This window comes from Panthera onca, chromosome A1 (assembly GCF_046562875.1).
Source record: "Panthera onca isolate mPanOnc1 chromosome A1, mPanOnc1 haplotype 2, whole genome shotgun sequence".
NCBI lineage: Eukaryota > Metazoa > Chordata > Mammalia > Carnivora > Felidae > Panthera > Panthera onca.
In genome coordinates this window covers 92,633,558-92,655,929 of record NC_138339.1, presented here as the reverse complement: position 1 = coordinate 92,655,929, position 22,372 = coordinate 92,633,558, and the positions used below count along the sequence as shown (strand labels likewise).

The window sequence follows — 22,372 nt, the reverse complement described above, 5'->3', positions numbered from 1 at the left end:
CCACTGTTTTCTAAACATCACTCATTCATCCGTTTCCAGATTAACACCCTCCCTTCTCAGGTTCTTTTGTTTGCCATCTGTATCTACCATCTCTATTAGGCATATCTGGCTATTTTAGGACACAATTCCCAATTATAATCCAGTTTCCAGCTTAGTCCTCACGTGTGAGCACTCTCTTGAAATCTGCTTCCCCATGTCTTCCCCCTCCAAAATGCAATTGTCTTTATCAGAGTAGGTATTCTTTCCTATTTTATTGACAGCCTCATGTGCTACATGCCTCTCTTTATGAATCGTGTAAAATTGTGCCTTTAGACCTCAGAATACATTGCCTCAAAGATACAAAGTCAAGAATTTACACTGAAGAATACAGAATTAACGGTATTCTCGTTTAAGACCCCCTTGGGAAAATGCTTTATTACCATTTGGGTTGCTGGATAATTGTATCCCTCAACTACAAGGGGAAAAGGAACTTTCTTGGCCCCTAGAATGGGAGCTCACGTGAAGTCATGGGTGTTGGTCACACATAGTGAGGCCAGATGGCAGAAAGAGAGGGAGCTGGGTGCAGAGGGGGCATCTTTTCTACCTGCCACGTTTTGGTTTCGGCCTTCAGAAATCATTGTATATTGATCCCCTTCCTTCCTTGGAATCTCTCTGCCATCGCTTCTTCCCTTTCTTAGCCTCTGTAGACCACACTGGCCTCTTGGGGATTCATAAGGGTGTTTACTCTAGGGGAGGGGGTGAGCAAAGAAAGAAAAGGAGAGAGTAGATAAAGGGAATAAAATGAGTACTACCGTCTGCCAGCCTCCCATCAGCCTTCCCTTTGATCATTTAAACTTATTGGGGCGCTTGGGTGGCTCAGTTGGTTAAGGGTCTGAGTTCAGCTCAGGTCATGATCTTGTGGTTTGTGAGTTCGAGCCCCGCATCGGGCTCTGTGCTGACAGCTCAGAGCCTGGAGCCTGCTTCAGATTCTGTGCCTCCCGTTCTTTCTGCCCCTCCCCAACCCCCTACCCTCTCTCTAAAAAATAAACATTAAAAAAAAAATAAAATAAACTTGTGGTCACAATGTTAGGATCCTTCAGGTGGGATCTGTCCAAAGACCAATTTCTTTGGGCCTTTCTAGTGTGTAAAGATCTGGAAGCACTGAATCAACAGTCCTACATTCCTTTTGACTTCAACTAAGTAGGAATAGGCTCTCTTCCTTCTACATTTCTCACCATTCACTATTGTTCACTTCTGTGATCAACTTCATTCGTTTGTGGTGTCCTCATGGCCTTGGTAAAGCATTTGACTTTTCAGTGTTATTTGAGGCAGAGAGTATGTTTTATTCCTATTTTCATTTCTATTCTCTAATGATAGTTCTTAGGACATAGAACATTCTCAACAGATGTATTCATTCCACATCTATTTTACACATATATATGGAGCACCTACTATGGGCCGGGCGTGGTGGTAAGGAACTGTATATAATGTGAACCTGACATATAAAGACCCTACTCTCAACAGGGCTTCCACCAGTGACTACATGTCTAAAGAAGAAGACTTTGCATTAGGTGAATTTACACACTAGATCTGTGAGAGGGAGAAGAGGCACTAAGATTCAGACTAGGGATCCTGCAAATGAGGCAGCATTGGATATAAGAAAGTAGCCATAATGTGATCTTGGCATGGGAGGAAGACGGCTAAAAGGAAGGAGCCATGGATGTATTCACATGCCTCCCTGGTCTCCGAAAATTTACAGCCTCCTCTTGCCCCCACCAAGGTAGGAAACCAGTGTGGCTAGTTCTGGGACTCTAGCCAGCCAAGTGGTGATTAGAATATTGAGAATTATAGCAAATGTGATCGGTACCCCTACTGTATCCCTCACCTTTATCATTTCCGTGCCAACTGGCCCAATTTCTCATCACAGTCCCTAGATCTTTTAGCTTTAAGAGACTTCTCTGGGGGTGCCTGAGTGGTTCAGTCAGTTAAGCATCTGATTCTTTTGGTTTTGACTCAGGTCATGATCTCATGGTTCATGGCAGCAGAGAGCCTGCTTGGGATTCTCTCTCTCTCTCCCTCTCTCTCTGCCCCTCCCCCACCCACATTCGCGTGCGCGCTCTCTCTCTCTCTCTCTCAGTATAAATAAATAATGTTTAAAACAAAACAAAACAAAACAAAACAAAACAAAACAAAACAAAAAGAGCCTTCTCTGGCCACCAGAGCCCAGTCTGCCTGCACTCACACAGAAGTGGCAGAGGATTAACACTTTTTGGAAAAGCCTTCAGCCAATAGCAAGTTGGTTATAAATCTCCCAGAAGGGGGGCCGTGCATGTTCTCTACTGTTTCTCATCATTCTTCAGTGAGAATCAGCTCCAATTCCCTGTAGTGACAACCTGCTTGAAATGCCTCCACTAGCCTCTTTTCCTTCCCTGTCTCATTGCATCTTCTCTGTAGGTGTTTCTTGGTCTTGACTCCTAAATGAGGAGTCTTGCCTCTGTGGCAACCCAAACTAAGACAGATACTGTGTTTTTTTCGTTTTTCCTTTTAAATTTCTGTGTCAAATTACATTGGAATTTTGATAGGGATTGCATAGAATCTATAGATAGCTTTGGATAGTATGGACATTTTCACAATTTTAACTTTTCCAAGATATCTTTCCATTTATTTGGGTCTTCAGTTTTTTCCTCAAGGTCTTATAGTCTTCAGTGCATAGATCTTTCACGTCTTTGGTTAAATTTATACTTAAGTATGGTATTGTTTTTGATGCCACTGCACATGGGACTGTTTTCTTTATTTTTTTTTCAGGTAGTTGTTACTATATAGAAATGCAACTGATTTTTTATGTTGACTTTTACTGAAACTTGACTGAATTGGTTTATTACATCTGAGAGTTTCTTGGTGATGTTTTTAGGATTTTCTGTATGCAAGATTGTTTCATCAACAGGGACAATTTTACTTCTTCCTTTCTGATTTAGATGCCTTTTATTTCTTTTTCTTGACTAATTGCTCTAGCTAAGACATCCAGTACTGGGCTAAACAAGAGTGGTGAGAATGGACACCTTTGTCTTTTTCATGACCTTAGAGAAAAAGCTTTCAACCTTTCACCATTAAGTATGATGTTAGCTGTGGGCTTGTCAAACATGGCGGGCCTTTTTAGCATATTGAGAGTAGAATGGTGGTCACCCAGGGCCTAAGGGTTGGAGGAAATGGGGAGATGTTGGTCAAAGCATAAAAACTTTCAGTTATAAGATGAATAAGTTCTGGGGATCTGATGTACAACATAGTGACTGTAGTTAACAGTACTGTATTACATATTTAAAAGTCACTGTGAGAGTAGAACTTTAATGTTTTCAGCATAACAACAACAACAAAATGGTAATTATGGAGATAAAAGATGTGTTAAACAACTTAATTGGGGTAAATATTTCACAGTATATACATGTATCAAGTCCTCACATTATATACCTTGAACATACATGATGCTATATGTTAACAGGAGAGAAGAGAGATAGATATTGTGTGAGATGATATGGGGAAAGGAGGCAGTCACAGGTAGCTACTTCCAGAGAGAAAAAGAGACAAACATTCCCAAAAGAGTTGCAGAAATGGGGGATGTGAAGGGCTATTACACATACTCAACTCCATTTTTTTTTTAATGTTTATTTATTTTTGAGAGAGAGAGAGAGACAGAGTGCAAGCAGGGAAGAGCCAGAGAGAGGGAGACATAGAATCCAAAGCAGGCTCTAGGGTCTGATCTGTCAGCATGGAGCCTGACATGGGGCTCAAACCCACAAACTGTGAGATCACGACCTGAGCTGAAGTTGGACTCTCAACTGACTGAGCCACCTAGGCACCCCTGAACTGGATTTTTGAGGATGCCTGTAAATTCGATGCAATATTTAAAATCAAATTATTTCAGGTTTGTGATGACTAAGAAGAATTTTTATTGTCTTGTTCTTTTCTCTTGTTTTCTAATGCCTACATTAGATACTCATATCCAACAGCCAGAGACCCTTGTATTCTTGGAGTGATCAATTTCTCTGAACTTCCTTTTCTTGTTAGGATGATATTTAATGCTTTCCTCCCACCATTCAACTTTGGCTTGAATTATTCACTCTAGAAGACCTTTAGAAACTTTGGGGAGCCTAGGTGGCTCGGTCAGTTATGCGTCTGACTTCAGCTCAGGTCATGATCTCACAGTTCATGGGTTCAAGCCCCATGTTGAGCTCTGTGCTGACAGTTCAGAGCCTGAAGCCTGCTTTGAATTTTGTGTCTCCCTCTCTCTCTCTTTCTCTCTCTGCCTCTCCCCCGCTGTCACTCTGTCTCTCTCTCTCTCTCAAAAATAAATAAACATTAAAAAAAAAACCCTTAAAATGCACCCTAAGTACATGACATCCAATGAACTATTTTTATTATGGAAAAATAAGAAACACAAATTTCTCTGCATACAACAAGATTAATGCCTGGGATTTAATGTCAATAGAATTGTGCATGCAAGTGATTTTCCAGTAAAGGAGATTTGTTGAGCTATCATTCTCCCCTGATTCATTTGTAGTCAGTGACATGTTTTTAAAAGATGGCTGATTAGACCAGCCAATGGGCACACACACACAAAAATGGTTGGTTTTTTTTCCCCTTTAACTTCATTAGTCATTACATAGATAAATAACCTAGGCTACTCTAAGAAATTATTTTTTTCTGTAGAGATTACAAACTTTTTTAGGCTGAGAAGCAATTCTTACCTTTTGAGTAATGCCTGAATGCCTAAGGTCTAAAACAGTACACATTAACAGTGTTTGGTAAATGCTTGTTGAACTGAACAAAGAAAATAGAAATGAAATTGAGAGCAGTCTGTTTGTGATAAGTATTTGCTGAGTCTTATAGGTATTCTTCTCAAATTTTTTCTTGATGCGTTATAGCAAATATTTGATGTCCTTTGAATTTCAGGGTTAAAATGGGATCATTCATATTTTTTGACAAAAGCATAAAGCCTCTGGAATTCAACTAGTCCTGCAATACTTTTTACTGGAAAAACTAAAATGGAATGTCTGCTTGTTACTTCTGTGTCTTGTTCTGATACCTATACTGGAGTTCTCCAAACATTCTTCTCACTACTTAGAACTTCCTTTGTCTCTGGTCACACTTTCCACCTTTGCTCACCAGAGACAGTAATGCTGCTGTGGTGGCTTTTGGCTCCATCCATCGTGCTTTCATTAAACTTCTTGTCTCTGGGTCCCATTGTACTCTAATTAAATAAATGGAATCTGGTATTCGCTGAAAATCAATAGCACCTGCAAAAGTTTTGCCTCTTAAGAAAACCTCCGCGTTGTTCTCTGCCCTGCCACATAGACTGTAAAATTTCTACCACTTCCTTGTGTTCAGAAATCAAATTCTTCAACTCATCTTGGTTCAGTGAGACAAAATGCTTTATAAAAAATGACCTATATTTCTCAGGTTGTGGAAAGGAAAGAAAAGACTTTGAGAAAGTGACTAAGGAGGAGAGTAAGGGTGATACTATCTCTGATTCAGTTTAGCTGGACTGCTTCATCTATGCCTTAATCTTTTTTTTTATAAAAATGATGACATTTTTGGTACTCTGCTCCAGAGCCTCCCGGGGGTGAGTGCAGATGTGCTGAGCCATTTGGCTGCCTTGTGGACCGACTCAGAGAGCCTCTCTTCTCCCTAATGAAGTCATCTCCTCTCGAAAGCCCAGCCTTTCCCATCACTCCATGTTGGGACTTGGCTTTGGCTTGCATAGTTGCGTCGTGATGTAGATGGTCTTCCAGTTAAGTTCTGGAATAATCTGCCCAACCATGAACAGGACATTTACAGCAAAGAAAAAAAAAACAAAAACCTTTTATTGGAAGCAACGTTTTACTGTAACATTTTGATTTGGGGACTGGGGAGCCAAGTCTCACCCTGGGAAAAATCAAATTTTTCATGGCTTTCTAAAGATATTTGTCTATGTTTAATTTCTCTGAGTAATTTATATACTTCAGGCTAAAGAGTAATGAGATCGTCACCATCACTTTGCCTTTTGTAGAGTTTCTTTTATTTTTTAAAGAAGGCAGCAAAGACCTCATATTATTTCTGCATTTCCTAAAAAAGCAAAAAGCATTTAAAGTGTTGGGTAAAATATCTGTCCCTAAATTATAAAAAAAAAAAATGAAATAAAACAAAATAATGAAGCAATTTTAGGGGTTGGCTTCCTTTTTCTAGGCACTGTGAAATTCACTAAAGGTAAATTTTTTTAATGTCACAGTTTTTCACCCTCCAGAGAGGATATTTGCTCCATTGTGTCCAGGATCAGCCAGACCAGGGACTTGAAATGTGAACCTGTCTTCTGAACGTAAGTGGGACTGGAACCTTGTCATCCCCAATGAAGCAAAAGATGATACCATGTCTAAGAACACTTCACCTGATCAATAAAAAAGGAGAAGTCTGAAATGTGATCCTAAAGCTCAGAGGGAGGTTTAGATGGAGATAATGAAATTCCCTGGAGACCTACCTGCCAGCTACACCTTTCTTGTTCAAGTCATTGGCTGGATGCCTCTGACCTCTGCCAAGTTCCTGAAGACAAGATCAAGGCAACGAAGCAAGGCACATAGACTCTGGCTTCTGGTTTCTTGTAGACACCAGCGCTAGCAATGATGATCTTGCTTTATCTATACTACCTGAGAGTATGGAATTTACATACAGAGCATCCCCAGTATAAGGCCATGATTTAAAGGGGGATACACAGAATGAGATTTTAACTGCTGTTTGATTCAGACTTGAGTGTAATGAACAAATTAGTTTTACATTACAAATTAGTGTAGTGGACAAATAAAAGTTACAAAGACACACTTTCCCATTCAAAACCTTGTGATATTTTTTCAGACATGGGAGAATCAGAAATAACTGGTCTGTCATTCTCTTTGTCTTCATGAAGAGAGAGAGAGAGAGACAGGGAGAGAGGGGGGAAAGAAGGAGGGAGATGGGGAAAAGAGAGAGAGAGAGAGAGAGAGAGAGAGAGAGAAGACCTCAGGGACAGTTAAATATAAATAATACAGCTGTAGACTCTATTCTGAACCTACCTTGTATGTTTTCCTTTTTACTCCCTCTCCATTATAGGTACCTGAAGGGGAAAATCTGCCTTGGAGAAATCAAGCTGATATTCAGGGGTGTCACTTCATTTTAGTTATTTGACAGCGTGAAGAAGTGTTTAATTTTCTAAATAACGTTACAAGCCAAACTAAAGGGAAAACATGCGGTATAAAGCTTTTCAACATTGTCCGTCTTCTGACGGGTAAAGTCTTCTTGAGAAAGTACCTTTGCCCAGTAATACTGCTCCTCAGCCAAGAGTTGTAATGTCCATGGACATTATAAGGAACTATAAATGTTAGAAGGCTAGAGGAATACATTTGGCAAGATAAAGGAAAATATCTCAGGATGTAAAGTAGTCTCTGACCCTTAATTTTTCTTCATGTTTTATCATGTAAAGATGGCACTACTTATAGTGACTGTTAATGTATTAACATTTCCTTGAAAATGGATATTAATCTGCCATGAGGTTTCCTTTGTAGGAATGTTTTACTTAGCTGTATGATGAAGGGAGAGCAGGGTAATAGAGAGATAATAAGCTTTTCAGATGGGCGGATCTACCACTTAGAAAGTACCCTTGGGCAAGACATATAAACTCTTCGGAACTCAACTAGATTTACTCAAATTTAAGAATGAGAACAATAGTATATACTTCGAAATGTTTCAGAGAAAGGTCTATCCTAATGCCTGCAGTGTAAATTCCAATAAAGATTCTTTAATTTCGTTTTTCACCCTTTTTGAATGAAGTGATCTTGATTATAAAGTTGTTCTGAGGAGCTCTGAAAAGACCACTGTACCCAGTGTGAGGAATTGTGTTCTGGTAACAGCTCTGCTTTTAATTGGGTGATTTTAGGAAAAGTCACTTTCTGAGGTTTAGTTTGCTTATCTGTTGAATCTAAAGGTTGAAATCTGATTCTGTTCTGTGACTCTGTTATTCTAAATATTTAATGAAATAGAACTTCAATGTTAAGAATAGTAGTATGATAACTATACTAAGAAAAATAAATCATTGTCATTATCAAACAAACAAAAAATTGATTCCTAAATCCTATAATTAATAGTTACATTATTTACTGTCGTGAGCTGATAAATATATAACTGAGAAGAAATGGATAACACACATTTTGAGAACTGAAATTCTAACAAAAACTTCAACTTGTTTATCACTTAAAATGTAGCATCATGCAGAATGCATACAGTTTGCAAAAGAAACTTTGGAAAGAAATATGGTAGATGTGCATGTACAGAAGTCTAGGCTTCTACAAGTTTTAAAGTGTGAGTGTAAGGCCCACCTACTCAAAGAAATTCAGGGGGAAACTCAACTTTTTTCTTTAATCCTCACTGTTGTGTTTGATATAATTTTCTAAGTAGAGACATCAGTGAGAAAAATGAGGATGCTTCCATGTTTGTGTAGAAAGAAACGTTTGCTATCCATTCCAGTGTCCCCAGTGTTAAACTGATAGGCACCTTGGACTTATTTTCTTCCCATTGTATAAACTCATACTTGACTTCAAAGAAAAGGAAAAATACAAAGTTCCTCTTTTCTAAGGGGCAGAAATCCTTTGTGCAACTGGTTGACCCTTGGCTCTCTAAGGTCCTATAGGAAATCTTTTGTAACACAATGCAGAGGACTCTTCCTTGTGTTGATGTTGTTTACATAGTTGGTGGGCCTGGCTGAAAACAAAAATCACATAAACTCATGAAAGATTAGGGTCCCATTTCCTGACCACAAGGAAGGGGATTGGTACATCCAAGCAGTCTGTTACTCAGAAAAATCATTAAATATTCTACCATGAGGGACACTTTGAAAAATTGAGAGAAAGGAAGAAGGAAGAAAGCAGAATCGAGACTTATGTACATTTGTGGCAGAGTAAGAGTTTAAATCCAACAAGGGATTTGCTTTGGGGAATTTCCTGTCCAGCCCTTTATTACCAGGGTCTTTGTAAATTGTGCAGTGACGTTGGGCTCCCCTTTGGGCAGTTCCCGGGAAAGGCAGTTCTTACACTTTTCCTCTAGGTCTTAGAAGGATCTCATTTTCTCAATGTCTCTTTCAGGTTGGCAGAAGGCGCAAGAATGACACTTCCCTCAGATGGGACAGGCAGGCTCTGTGGCCGCGTAAACACGCTGTAACCGAGTTCTTTGCTGATTTTTACAGAGTTTCATTAGCTCCCAAGAAGAACTGAGGGTGCTGAATTGTCTAGTGCTGGCCTGCCCCACAAGAGCCTGGGGGCTCCTTCCCCCTAACCCAGAACTGGCAGCGCAGGGGGCGGAGAAGTGGGGGTGGGGAGGGGTGGGAGGGCAGTGGTTTCTGTGCACACAGCGCGATGTTACTTAGTGAGTAGCTGAATGGGGAGCGTTGCTGTCCCCAAGCCGATTGGTACTTCTTGTCAGGAAGAAACGCCGAGAGGTGGGAGTGCCTGGGGAGGGAGGCAGGCGGTCCCTACCGCAGGCGCGGGGAGCTGCCTTTCCGCCCCTCTGCCTGCTTTCCAAGCCTGGGCTCTTAGGAGTGGCTGAAGCTGCGGAGCGCTTCAGGAGCCCGTGAATGAACCCTCCTCCTCTTCCTCCTCCTCCTCCTCGCTGAGTCTCCTCCTCGGTGCTGACGGTACAGTGATATAATGATGATGGGTGTCACAACCCGCATTTGAACTTGCAGGCGAGCTGCCCCGAGCCTTTCTGGGGAAGAACTCCAGGCGGGCGGGAGCAACAGCCGCGAACATTAGGTGCTGTGGACAGGCGCTGGGACCGGGATCTGCGGCCAGCCCCGCATCCTCCTGCATCCTTCAGCACCGTCCCGCACCCTCCTCACGCTTCCCCAGGCCACCGCGCTTCCTATGTGACCCGCCCCGGCAACACCGAGCCCACTCGCTCAGCGCTGCGGTGATTTTTTCCCCCAAACTGCAATAAGCCGCCTTTCAAGGTAATCACGTTTCTTTTGTTCCCCTTAAAAAAAAAAAAAAAAAAAAAAAAAAAAAGGAAAAAAAGACGAGCGAGCTTAGAAAAACGAAGTACATTGTAATTGGTAGAACACTTTAATTAAAGCAAAGAGAACTGGCTGTAAGGCGAAGTTAAGAAAATATATGCACTTTAAAAATGCAGGTAACTTTCAGAAGGACGTTTGGAGAGAGGAATACCGAGGGACCGTGGTGCTGAAAAGATTCAGACAAAAGAAGTCCGGAATCGGGTGGGGGTAGAAGGACTAACGGAATTGGGGGAAGGGAGGGAAGAGAATTGTAGCGAACCCTTAGAAAAGTCGTGGGGTCTTGAGCTGGAGAGCAGGAGGGACCAATGGCACCTTGAGCTTTTTTTTTCTTTTCTTTTTCTTTTTTCTTTCTTTCTTTTTCTTTTCTTTCTTCTTCTTCTTTTTCTTCTTCGTTTTTTTTGTTTGTTTTTTTGTTGTTTTTTGTTAACCTGCTCGAGGCAAAAGTTTGAATGGGGACTCCCGAGACTTCCCCACTTGCAAGTCCCCGAAGCCGCCTTGGTGCGGGCCACCTGGTTCCCGGGCCCCTGGTGTGTGGTCAGTACCTGGTGTTCCTGGAATGCTGTTCCAGGGCAGCTCCTGACAGGACGGTCCTGCGCCCCAGCAGCCCGGGACCTGGGCGGACGTGACCCCCTCTGCCCGCAGGCAGTCTGGGAAGAGGTCCGGCCGGGAGATGGGCAGGGTCCCCCGGCTGCGTCTCTTTGGGGACTTGGGGGCTGTCAAGGCCCTCCTCGGTGCCCCAGGGTTCTTTTGTCCTGCGCGCGGAGCGCGGAGGACGGCCGGGAGGGAGCAGGGTATGGGGGTGGGGTTGTTGGAGTGCCGCGGAGGTCTGGGAAGCTCCTGGGCGGGAAAAGCTTGACTTGAATCATCAGAGATGTGCAAGAATTTTATCTCACCCAGAAGAGCGAAGTGGAGCCTTCCACTGTGGTCTCAACGAACAAACCCCGTGCTCAGAGCGCTCTCCAGACAAAGGTGGCGCGGGGACCCGAATCTCGGGCCTCTAGGAGCAGCCCTCTCGCCCCGAAAACAGCAGTTCTCCTTTTCCTTCCATCTCCCCACCCCCTCCCAGTTCTTGGCCCTAGTTGAGCAACTTTACAGGCTAGCCGAGCGGCCAGGGAGAGCGTGTGCCGGGAGCCCCAGGGGACGCCCTAGGCTGGAGCGTCCCACCACCCTGCAGAGGTGTGGGCGCCTCCGGACGACATCCCTAGTGCGCGCGGATATGGGGGCATCAGGGTTGTCCCGGCTCGCTGTCTGTGTCACTGGGCGTGGAGCGGCCACTGTGTTAGGCAGCGGAGAACGAGGTAGAAAAATAGTGTCATAGCTTAAACTATTTGCTCTCCGATCCAGCTGCGCCCCAGCAAGTCCTGCTTGTCCCCGGGAGATACAGCGGGAGGGAGGAGAAATCTACGCAACCTAGGGAGAGCTGTCCCACCGTGCGCACACCCACAGACTGAAAGACAGTCTTGCTATCTATGTCCCGTTTCTCATCTTTGTCTCTCCGTCTTCTGGCTCCATCTTCTCTGCCTCCCTTCCCTTCTCCCAGCCTTTGCTCAGTCTCTTGCGCTCCTACGTCCCCTCCCCCACGGCTGACAAATGAATGGCTAGTGTGAAATCCCTGCCTCCCGGATCGGCAGAAGCAGGCAAGGAGGGAGGAGCGAGAGAGGCTGGGAGCTCCCTCGGATCTGCCCCCAGTTGGCGTGCTAAGGGCTTGCAGAACCCAGATGTCTAGGAATAGGGTGTTTTGTGGCGGATGTGGGCGCCCCCTGATGGACAAGTTCAGCACAGGGGGAGGAACCCGATGCCCCCCACCAAAAAAACTAAGGAAGCCACTTTTACAACCATACATTCAATGATGAAGAGCCCTTAGTCGTTAGTTTTAAATTTAAGAATATGCGACGTAAATCTAGGGGTTTGAAGGACCAGGAATGGAGACCTTGCCTTTGTGAGGTACGGAAGCGCGCTTGCTCCCAAGTCCGCGGGGATGTGCTCACTGCTCTCAGCCAAGTCTGCAGCTTGGTGGAGAAGGACACATGGCCCGGGGCGGATCCAAGTTTTGGAGGGCTTGATGTTCAGTCTTAAGTATTACTTTCAGAAATATAGTACAGAATGCCTTACTTTTGGAAACGGTACCAAAGCCCTTCGCCGCTTGAACCCAATGCTAGGGCCCTGCCTCAGGATATTGTAAAGGAAAGGCCCCTAATCCAAAGTTTAAATTTACTCAATTTCAAAACACAATCGAACGTGGAATTTTGGGGGAAGAAGTGCCCCGGGAGGAAAAACAAGAGAAGGGATGGGAAGAAGAAGGGGACGGTGGAAGAAGTGAAAGAAAGGAACAGAGATATGGATGAAGCATGCAAACAGCCTGGAGAAGGCCGGTAGGGTACGTTTCGAGGTTTGAGGCTGAATTTCGAGTCTCCTTTTGAGATATATTTTAAGTCCCATACGCGACAACAAACGCGACTGAAGAGGCATGCCAGGATGGAAGGAAGCTAGCCCTTTTGAGGGGCTGGGGCCGCCAGCCGACCCTCACTCTCTCAGCAGGCGCGGAGGTAGGAACAGCGCCCGGCGCTCCTCGATGCGCCGGAGTTCACGAGCCGCCGCCACGTGGGCTGGGACATCAGCTCTCGGCCCGAGACGGGTGTGACTTGGGCTCAGAGACAACTGCTGCGCGGAACCGGCTGTCCGCCCAGCCTGAGGCTGGCGGGGCGCCTCGGGTCCCCGCCTAGAGGCCAATAAGGGCGGGGCCTTGCTCTTTCCGGAGGGCGGGGGTGGGGGCGGGGGCGGGGCGGGGAAAGGCGGGGCGGGGCGGGGCTCACTGGTGTGAGCTCCGTGGTCTCGCACCCGGCGCTGAGGCTGCTGGCTGCTGCTACAGGCTACCCGACTGCTGTCCAGAAGGTGCTAAACGCTCTTATTAACAGTTTGAAAAACATTTTTCTCGCTTCTTGGGAGTGGTAGGAGGAGTTTTTGCCTTTTGACAGGGAGAAAGTAAAGATATACTCCAAGCAGATTTTTTTTTTTTTGGCAGAAAAATGACATGAGTTTATTCTGTGCTCCATATATTGACTTTTTAAATATGTTCAAGTCAGTTTGAAGACTATTTTTAGTCAATTACAGGACTGATGAAGTTCCAATGAGCGCAAACATTAAGGGGCTGGGGGTGTAACTCAGGTCCCTGGGCATCAGGATCCTTAGCTCGGTCCCGCCTACAGTGGGAACACAGCACATATTTATGAAACGACTGAGCTAGTAACCCCGGGGGAATGTGGCACAGTCTAGACGCTGCCACTTACACGCTGCATTTTAAACTCTCCTGCTTCCTCGCTTTGCCTCGGAAGAACGGGACTTTAAGTCTCTCTGAGATCTCAAATTTTCATATCTAATTGATTCACGTTCCCTTTCTTTTTGACTCCTTCTAAAAGCTGTGACCTAAATTATTTTAAGCACTGCTTGACAGCTGTGCCAAACCTATCATGCAAATATTCATGTGAAGTCCTAAAATAGGATGTTGTGAGTTTAATATAAAAATGGGAAACCATTAGTGGAAGCAACAACTAGTTTCCTGAGATAAAAATCTGTTCCCTGTTTGGAGAATATGTGGCTTGGAGGTAAGAGCATATCAAGCAGAAGGTCCCAGGGACTGACTTGTAGTGCTGATTCCTCAATAAAGAAAGGAATATTTCACAATTGTGTATGCCTGTCCCAACTAATACAGCAAAGGGTTCCAATGGATTCCAAAGTGATTGAGCAATGACTTCCTCCAGCAGGAAGTCCACAGTCCTTAATCTTATGGTTGGTGGGAAGAGGGATGAGATTAAGACAATCTGAGGATTTATGTCAGAACTCAAATTTTGTTTTGTTTTTCATAGTAGATAAACTAAAAGTTATTCCTAAATTGTATTTCCTCCTTTAAAAAACTGAAGTTTGAAAAGAATCTCTCTAGATTTAAATGTTTACACATGTAGGTTTCCTCTAATTCTCTGTGCTTACAAACTGGAGGGGAATGTCTCTGATATTCTAAGATACCTATATCTGCATGCTTGGAAATTCTGTTTGAAAGGACCTAAAAAGCTAACTTAAGGCTGAATATGATTAATGTTAAAAAACATAGTCTTTGTTCTCTCTTTCCTCACCTCATTATTATAAGTACTTTGTGGTTGATAATTGGTCACTAATTGAGCTTGAGAGCACAGAGATCCACCAAGGCCGTCTCCCAGTAGTCATATAACCAAGCTCTTCTTTCCTAGTGCAGTTTAAACCTTTTTGTTGACTTCATTCATGGACAGACCTCACTGGAAACTGTATTTAAAATGGGATATTACCCTGTGACTGAGGCCAACTTCTCAAGACACATGGTTCTTTTGAGGAGAAGAATGAGTGAATATAGTTAGGCGATTATTTCACCACCCACCTAGAGAAACCAGTTAGGACTCACAAACACTCATTGTTGGGGGTGAGTTGCTGTAGTCTGAAAAACATGCTGATTGTTGCATAGGTCTCTACTTTACCAGAAAACACAAGGCTGGTACTCCCTCTGATTGGGAATCAGAACAAAGGGAAGTAGAGATAATTACTGAATTTTTGCTAGCTTCCTCTGACAGCCTAGGTTTAGTAAACTACACATACGCACACATATACATTTATGCATTTATATTGTATTTATATGTATTCTCCAGGTTTTTTTGGTTTTATTGATTGACTGATTGATTGATTTATATTGACTGCTGGCTTCTTACCCCCAAATGTATCAGGGTGGTTGTATTTCATTGGTCAGTGCAAAGTATCTTTGTTGAATGTGTTTGCCTGTTATGTTTCCTGAAACTCCTCTGGATGGATCTGTCATCTATAATAGGGCATAAATGCAGATCTATGTTTAAATTTACCTGATTTCTGCCTCTCTCTATATATCCTACTTTCTTCTTCTAAGAATTTTAAGGGGTGTTTATGTTTATAAAAATGAGATTACACAGCTTATTATAAACACATACATAATATGTAAGCTGTAATCTTTTTACTTTTAAATTACTGAGTTGCTATCACCTGTGGTGTGGTAGAATGAACACTTGACTTGGAATCACAAAGCTTGATATCAAAATCTATTAAATGGATATATAGTTATACACATCAAAAGGGTGACTATCTCTGGGAAACTTTGGCAAATGAAAAACTATACAAATAAGTGGTGTTAATTTATTACATCCATGGGACTCATACTGATATATTCTATAATCTTAATAAAAATACCATTACCCAAATGACATATTTCCTACCAAATCCATAAAGTGAGTTAGATAGGAGCATTTTGCTTTAAAAATTGTCTAGTTTCACTGAACAGGAGACAGAGTCCAGAAATATACTAAAATGGACATGGAAATTCAGTGGATAAGAAAGATTATTCAACAAATGGTTTGGAAACAACTGATTGGTCCATTCAGAGTAAGAGTCAACCTCTACCTCATTTCTTATCCTCAAATAAAGTTAAGATAGAGCACGTATGAAATGTAGAGAATGACATTTAAAAAATAACTAGAGGTGGGGTGCCTGGGTGGCTCAGTGGGTTAAGTGTCGGACTTGAGCTCAGGTCATGATCTCATAGTTTGTGGTTTCAACTGCCCACCCCGCCCCCCTGCCCCGCCCCATGGGTCAGGTCAGGCTCTGTGCTGACAGCTCAGAGCCTGGAGTCTGCTTCGGATTCTGTGACTCCCTCTCTCTCTGCCCCTCCCCCACCGACCCTCTGTCTCTCTCTGTCTCTCAAAAAATAAATAAATGTTAAAAATAAATAAATAAAAAATAATGAGGAAATTATAGGATTTTTAAAATAATAAAATAGAAATAGAGAAACCTGTTTTAAGCAAAAGTAAAGATCCAGGGGCACCTAGGTGGTTCAGTCAGTTAAGCATCCGACTCTCAGTTTCAGCTCAGGTCATGATCTCATGGTTTCATGAGTTCAAGCCCCACGTCGGGCTCTGTGCTAACAGTGCATAGCCTGCTTGAGATTCTCTCTCTCTCTGCCCCTCCCCCCGCTCACACTGTGTTTGTGTCTCTCAAAATAATAAAGAAAGCTTAAAAAATATTTTTTTTTAAAAGGAAAAGATCCAGAAGCCATACTAGAACAGACTGGTAAGTATGAGTAAATAACAAATTATTTACACAAAAACAAATAACACATTTGGAAAACATCAGCAACATAAGATAGACAAAGAGCTAATAACTCTTTGGATATAACAAGAACTTTTACAAATCAGTGAAAGACCACAGTCTATCTAAAAACTGTCACATGTGATATGTAGGCAGTTGGCAGAAGAAGAAATGTGTTTTTAGTCATATGAGAAATTGCTCATCCTCATCCATAATTAAAGAAATAGTAATTAAAAAATGATATGCTGCATTATTTTTTCAACCACAGCAGTAAAGATTTAAAAAGTTTGATAAAAATTTGTTTTCGACAGGTTGTAGGGAAATTGGATCTCTCACATACTACTGTGGCAATATGAATAGGTCCATCTTCTTTACAAAATAATTTGGTAATAGCTATCAGAAAAATTTAAAACTGCATATACTCTTTGACCCAGCAATTTTTATTCTAGATATTATCATATAGATATTGGTACAAATATCACCCAAGATGAATGGACAAGGACAACCTTTGCAGCATTGTTTAATACAAAAATCTGGAAACACTGTAAAGGCTCCTCATAAGGCTCATCATCTATGTGCTTTGGTGAAAATAGAGCATGGGAAAGGGAACAGAGAGTGCAGTGTTTTAGATAGAGTAATGAGGAAGGAGTCAGGCAGAGAAAAGAGCACCACTAAGGGGCAATGACATGAAAAAGCTTAGTTAAGTCCAGCTTCAGGAATCCAATTGGAAGTTAATGATAAATTCACATGGGGCCATTGCTCCTCTGAAGTAAGTTCATAAGATTTCTTGTTTAACCGTGAGATTTTTCTCTGCATTACAGTGATTCCTCCTGTGAGAAATCACCCAGGAGCAATATGATAGGTAGTACTCATTATATCCACCTTGTGGTTGAGATGTCCTGGACAGTTGGTTGTCTAGGTTTACTAATTTGAAGACTAGAAGGCAAGAAGTCTGTGTCCCTAAGTCACCCTTTGCTCACCAGATCTTCCACAAGATTAAGGGAGAATATTAAACATCTTGGCTATCTTTCTTCAAGGCAGCCCATCCTGGGCATGGCTCTTACCCTGTCTGCAAGACATGTCTCATGGTAGGAGTCCTATTGACCTTGTCTCTTGTGTTCTCCCAGGCAATTAAACAGCCTCAGTCAGCTGTGCCTTGATTGTTCAGTGACTTTCTCCTCTTCTCATTGACTACAGTGGAGTGAAGGCTAAATATAGGCACTGGCTTTCATATCTCTCAGGTCTTTCTTTGCAGATAGACTTGTTATCACTAGCAGATTATGCTTACAAGACAGACACCAAAGAGCAAAAAAATAGAAGTGGGTATTGGAGAGGTGCTAAAAAAAAAAAAAAAAAAAAAGGTTTTAAAAGTTTTTCTTATTTAGCAACATCAAATGCAGAAGGTAAACAGTGTGCCTTAACAACCGTGAACATGGACATAGCCTTAAGAAAATTAGAGAAATGGAATGAATGCCTATAGAGTCCCAGGAAGAGGCCACAGAAATATAGTTCTAAGGCAATTAAGGTCAGTAAATCACTCTGAGATATTTACTAAGGAGATAAATGGCCATTCTTTAAATCAAGTGTTGCAAGCTCAGGTGCTTAGAGGGAACAGGCATGGAGTAGAAATGCATGAGAAACCAAGTGGGGCCAGTGATAACCTTGAGTTCACGAAGGCAAGGTGAGAGGCTGCTCCTTGCCTAGTGCTGATTATTGGCCAGCAGGAATATGCACCTAGAATTGTTTGATCTGATTTTTCAAAAGAGATCTGAGACTTATTGTGAAAACTCCAATTTTTAAATGCTGGGAATTTATTGAAACCTATTTATACAAATATATTTCTAACATGACTGATTTCTCCCTTGTATTTTTAATGCACTGGCTTCCTTCCCTAGATTTGTCTTGGGGCAATTTTAAGGCAAGCAGTGAGTACATTTGTTCTGTAGATGAAAGACCATTTTCCTCCCTCCCTTAAAAAAGGGCACTTTTATAAGGGTGAAGGATGGCGCAAAACGTTAGACTTGGAGTATCGGTCTTAGAAAATTAGGATGCAAAAGACCCATCCCTGGGTCAAGGTCACACCTTGTCTGATTTTGTTAGGAGATCTGACACTCCAAATATTGACAAACATCAGATATTATTGTGTCATGGTACACATTCAACTGGACTGGTTTAAATGCATTTCAGGTGTTAATTACCCTACATGCCCACATTCTTAAGAGATTGTTGGCATTTCTCTTCAAAGTGTGTTTCAGAACTGGTAAATAGAGGCATTGGTCATGCATTTGGCCCATAAACCTTTTTCAAGCATCTACTCTGAACCTGGCACTGTGGAATATTGTGGTAATTAGCAAGTTGAACGTGATACTAGGTCTGTTCTACAGAGACAGCTGTTCTACAGAGGAGATAAAACATGTTTGTTTACAAGTAATAAGTTAAAGCATATAGCAAAAAGTTATATGGCAATTTATTGTAAGCATAAAGTTATACACTGCTTCTATAATGGTAACCTAGATTATAATTTTCATATCCAACAGGTTCCAATACTTTTCTTTTTACTATTAGTGATATGAACACAGAAAGAGAACATCTATAGAAAACCTGAATTAATAATTTTAATAAGAAATATTGAGTACTGAATACACTGTATCACTGACCTATATCTCATATGCATTATTTTATCAATCCTCACGTTCACTCCAACAGTTAAGTACTACTTTTCATAATTAAGAAGTTACTGAAAATAAGGGAGTTAGTCACTTATCCCAAATCACAGAGTATTAGTAGAGGATTCAGAACTTGAATTCAGGGTTGTTTGAAAATGGAGACCAGACTTTTAACATTATGATTATAAAATAAAAGTTTCCTGAAAAAATAAATAATTTCCTGAATAAATAATTTCCTACCATCATGAAAAAAAAACTGTTCTCAATTTTTTTCTTTCATGATGATAGGAAATTATTTATTTTTATAAAAATGTTTCTTAAATTCAGTTAATACTTATGGAATTCATTTTCTTTAATAGATTTTTTTTTAACGTTTATTTATTTTTGAGACAGAGAGAGACAGAGCAGGAATGGGGGAGGGTCAGAGAGAGAGGGAGACACAGAATCAGAAGCAGGCTCCAGGCTCTGAGCTGTCAGCACAGAGCCCGATGCAGGGCTCGAACTCATGGACCGCGAGATCATGACCTGAGCTGAAGTTGGACACTTAACTGACTGAGCCACCCAGGCGCCCCATAATAGATTTTAATAATACAACCTAAAATTTCACTTTGGCAGCTTTAAAGTATAGAATATGTGGAAGTGATATTTTTATTTTTTTCTGAAATACTGTAATAGCATTGAAACACAAGTGAATACTTTCTGCTTGCTATGGTAGCTTATAAGAACTATGGAAATGTAGAAACTAAATTTTACAGTTAGTGTTTAATAGTGTCTACTACATATTCCATTAATTATATGATAAATAATAAACTTAATTATCAAGATTAATCATCTGTAGCAAGGATTTGTTATAGAGAGGTTCCAATTCTTATTTCACAATATATAAAATAAAGCAATTAAAGGGAAACAAATAGCAAGGAAAAAGGAGTAGCTGTCATAATTATGAAATTAAACTTGAACTCAAATTGGACTTGGATTTTACAGCATTTACGTCTTTTCAGTCTAGGTTTCCTAACTCATATTGAATTTATATATGTTCTAAGGAGGATATTAGGAAGTTATTTAGGACATTATTTCAAATGTGTTATGATGCCTTCAGCTACAAGTATCAAAAATCCCTGATTTTATTGGGTTTATGTAATAAAGGAATTTATTTCGTTTAAAAAGAAGTTCAGAGAGACAGCTTACTCTGGCCTAATGTTTGAGGGCTTAAGACCTAGCTGTCCTGATTCTTTCTCAGCTTTGTCGCCAGAGGCTATCTTATACACTCATGGACACAAGAAGGCTACACCAGTTTGAGAAGAAGTAACCTATTGTGACAGTATTCCCCGAAGAAAAGCAACCACCTCTTTCTTTTTTTCCTGTTCTTAAGGTGAATATACCTTTCCCAGGAGCATCCCGTCTATCCTGCTGAGATCCCCTCACATCTCATTAGTTAAAAACTGTATCATGTACTCATTCCAAAACCAATCGTTGGCAAAATGAATGGGAGCAGTGTGACTGACTTAGGATAATCAGCATCATTCCCTTTGGCTGGGTTTGACCCAGGCTCCTCTAAAGTGTATGGCTGTGTAAAAGAGGATAGATACTAGAATGGAATCAGAGTATTGTTGGAAAGGAGAAAGAAGAATGGCTACTGAGTACCCAACCAAGAGTGCCTGTTATAGAATAGTTCTAAATGCAGCTAAGGAGGGAAGAACCCTGGGGATCAAGTAATCTGCAGTTCTTCTGAGATTGGCTCTTTGCTTTCCAGATGGTCCCCAACACTGGTACTTATCCGCCTCATAATTACAGCTCCATAGAAATTCAAGCTGGAAGGGACCATTCTGAGACCCAGACTGTTAAATGTCTTCCCCAAAGCCTCACAATAAATTAATGGCAAAACCAGGGCAGGGTTTCTTGACTCTCAGAACAGAGTGTTTTCTTTATTTTTTTTCACCCTTCAGACTTTAGAACTGTTGGAACTGCTTTAAAACTCATGGCAAGCCTGGTCTTTTTGTAATTAACAGCTCCTTATAATACATTTGTTTTGTTTGTTCAGCCTCCTAGAAACTAAATTGAGTCTGTGCTTTAAAAAGCCTGCTGAAGTCCTTATTGCCTGTTTTGATAGCATGTGCATGAGCCACCACCATGTTCTTTCCCACCTCACATTTGATATGAATCCTTTTCTTTCAACATCTCTCCCTATTGGTTCCCCATCTTCTTTTGCTCCATCTGTGACCAGCTTCCTGTTTCTAAATAGACATTGTGGTCACCTCTCCCTCTTTGTGCCCATTCCTAGCCACTAGTTACTTCGGCTGTGGTCTTTATTGTTCTTTCTCCAGCCCACCGGGTTGCGGTTGTCCCACACATCTATATTGTTATATGTTCCCAAACTGGGTTTTGGGATTATTTTGGTAACTACTGCATTGGGTGAGAGTCGAACTAATAATTAAAGTGTTGGGATGACTTTTCCTATTACGAATTCTCTCCTGTTTCTACAATCTAAGAGGAGCTGTACCTTGTACTCTTACTATATACAATGCACAAAATAGCATGTTGACTTATGGCCCACCGCAAACCTGAATGCTTATGATTTCCTTTGTGTTTTTCTTCATTTCCAGGACAAGATGTTGATCAATATAAAGAGCATCTTATGGATGTGCTCTACCTTAATAGCAACCCATGCACTACATAAAGGTGAGTGTGGTTTAAGTTTTTTTGGCGTTTAGTGAAATAAAATTTAAGTGCTAGAGCACAGAATGGCCATATGGAGTCAATAGAATAAAGAATTAGTTTTTGATCTATTTAGTGATTTATAGTGCTGAACACTTTCAGCTGAAATAATATTATTTTTCATTTAATAAACGGTTTTAAATAAAATGAAATAATGAACAGGATGCTAAAGAAGCAAGTGGGTTTTCAATAAATTCCAAGATTACTTTCAGATTGCAAAAGTGCTCATATATACGTATTTTTTAAAATCTGTAATCTTCAATATACTCAAAGCCTTTCCTATAAAGAAAGACTATCAAACCCTCAGGAGGCTAGAGTGTGAGAAGAGTCAAAAAGATAAAGAGCAGGCTTACAGCCAGGATTTTACCCTCCACATATATTACCTTTTCCTTTCCTTTCTTTTCCTTTCTTTTCCTTTCTTTTCCTTTCTTTTCTTTTCTTTTTCTTTCCTTTCCTTTCCTTTCCTTTCCTTTCCTTTCCTTTCATTTCCTTTCCTTTCCTTTCCTTCTTTCCCTTCCTTTTCTATTCTCTTCTTTTCTTCTTTCTCTATTTCATTAAACTTAATCTCCTAGTTATATGATATAGGCAACAAACAAATAAACTAATAACCCAGGTATTTTCAGATTGATGAAAATAAAGCTTAGTAATATGATAAAGAAGTGCCTGAGTAGGGGGAAGGTGGGATGGCCTCTTTGAGAAAGTAACATTTAAACTGAGATATGAATGACCAAGATGGCTGTCGGAGTTTAGGCTCCACCAATCTGTTAACAGCCCAAGCGCTATTTCCTTCAGTGTAGTCAGGAAATACAGGTGAAGG

General features: G+C 41.3%; 2 protein-coding genes across 8 annotated transcripts in view; both read left to right on the top strand.

Annotated features, from left to right (window-relative positions):
* XRCC4 (X-ray repair cross complementing 4) overlaps window positions 1-9,326 on the top strand; it is a 317,922-nt gene extending 308,596 nt beyond the window's left edge. For 2 of the 3 annotated variants that reach the window (XR_013556206.2, XR_009611644.3), the window contains 2 exons: window positions 6,242-6,328; window positions 7,093-9,326. The gene's annotated coding sequence lies outside the window, so the exon portion shown is untranslated. The remainder of the gene's footprint in view (window positions 1-6,241; window positions 6,329-7,092) is intronic. The other variant, XR_013556174.2, reaches the window with a different exon arrangement.
* Window positions 9,327-9,414: 88 nt separating this feature from the next.
* Window positions 9,415-22,372, top strand: part of VCAN (versican) — a 120,114-nt gene continuing 107,156 nt past the window's right edge. Inside the window, exons 1-2 of one of the 5 annotated variants that reach the window (XM_060637747.3) lie at window positions 9,415-9,979; window positions 21,444-21,519. In XM_060637747.3, the coding sequence (XP_060493730.1) occupies window positions 21,450-21,519 (70 nt within the window). In that variant the 5' untranslated portion in view covers window positions 9,415-9,979; window positions 21,444-21,449. The remainder of the gene's footprint in view (window positions 9,980-21,443; window positions 21,520-22,372) is intronic. The other 4 variants (XR_013556167.2, XM_060637744.3, XM_060637746.3 and 1 more) reach the window with 4 other exon arrangements.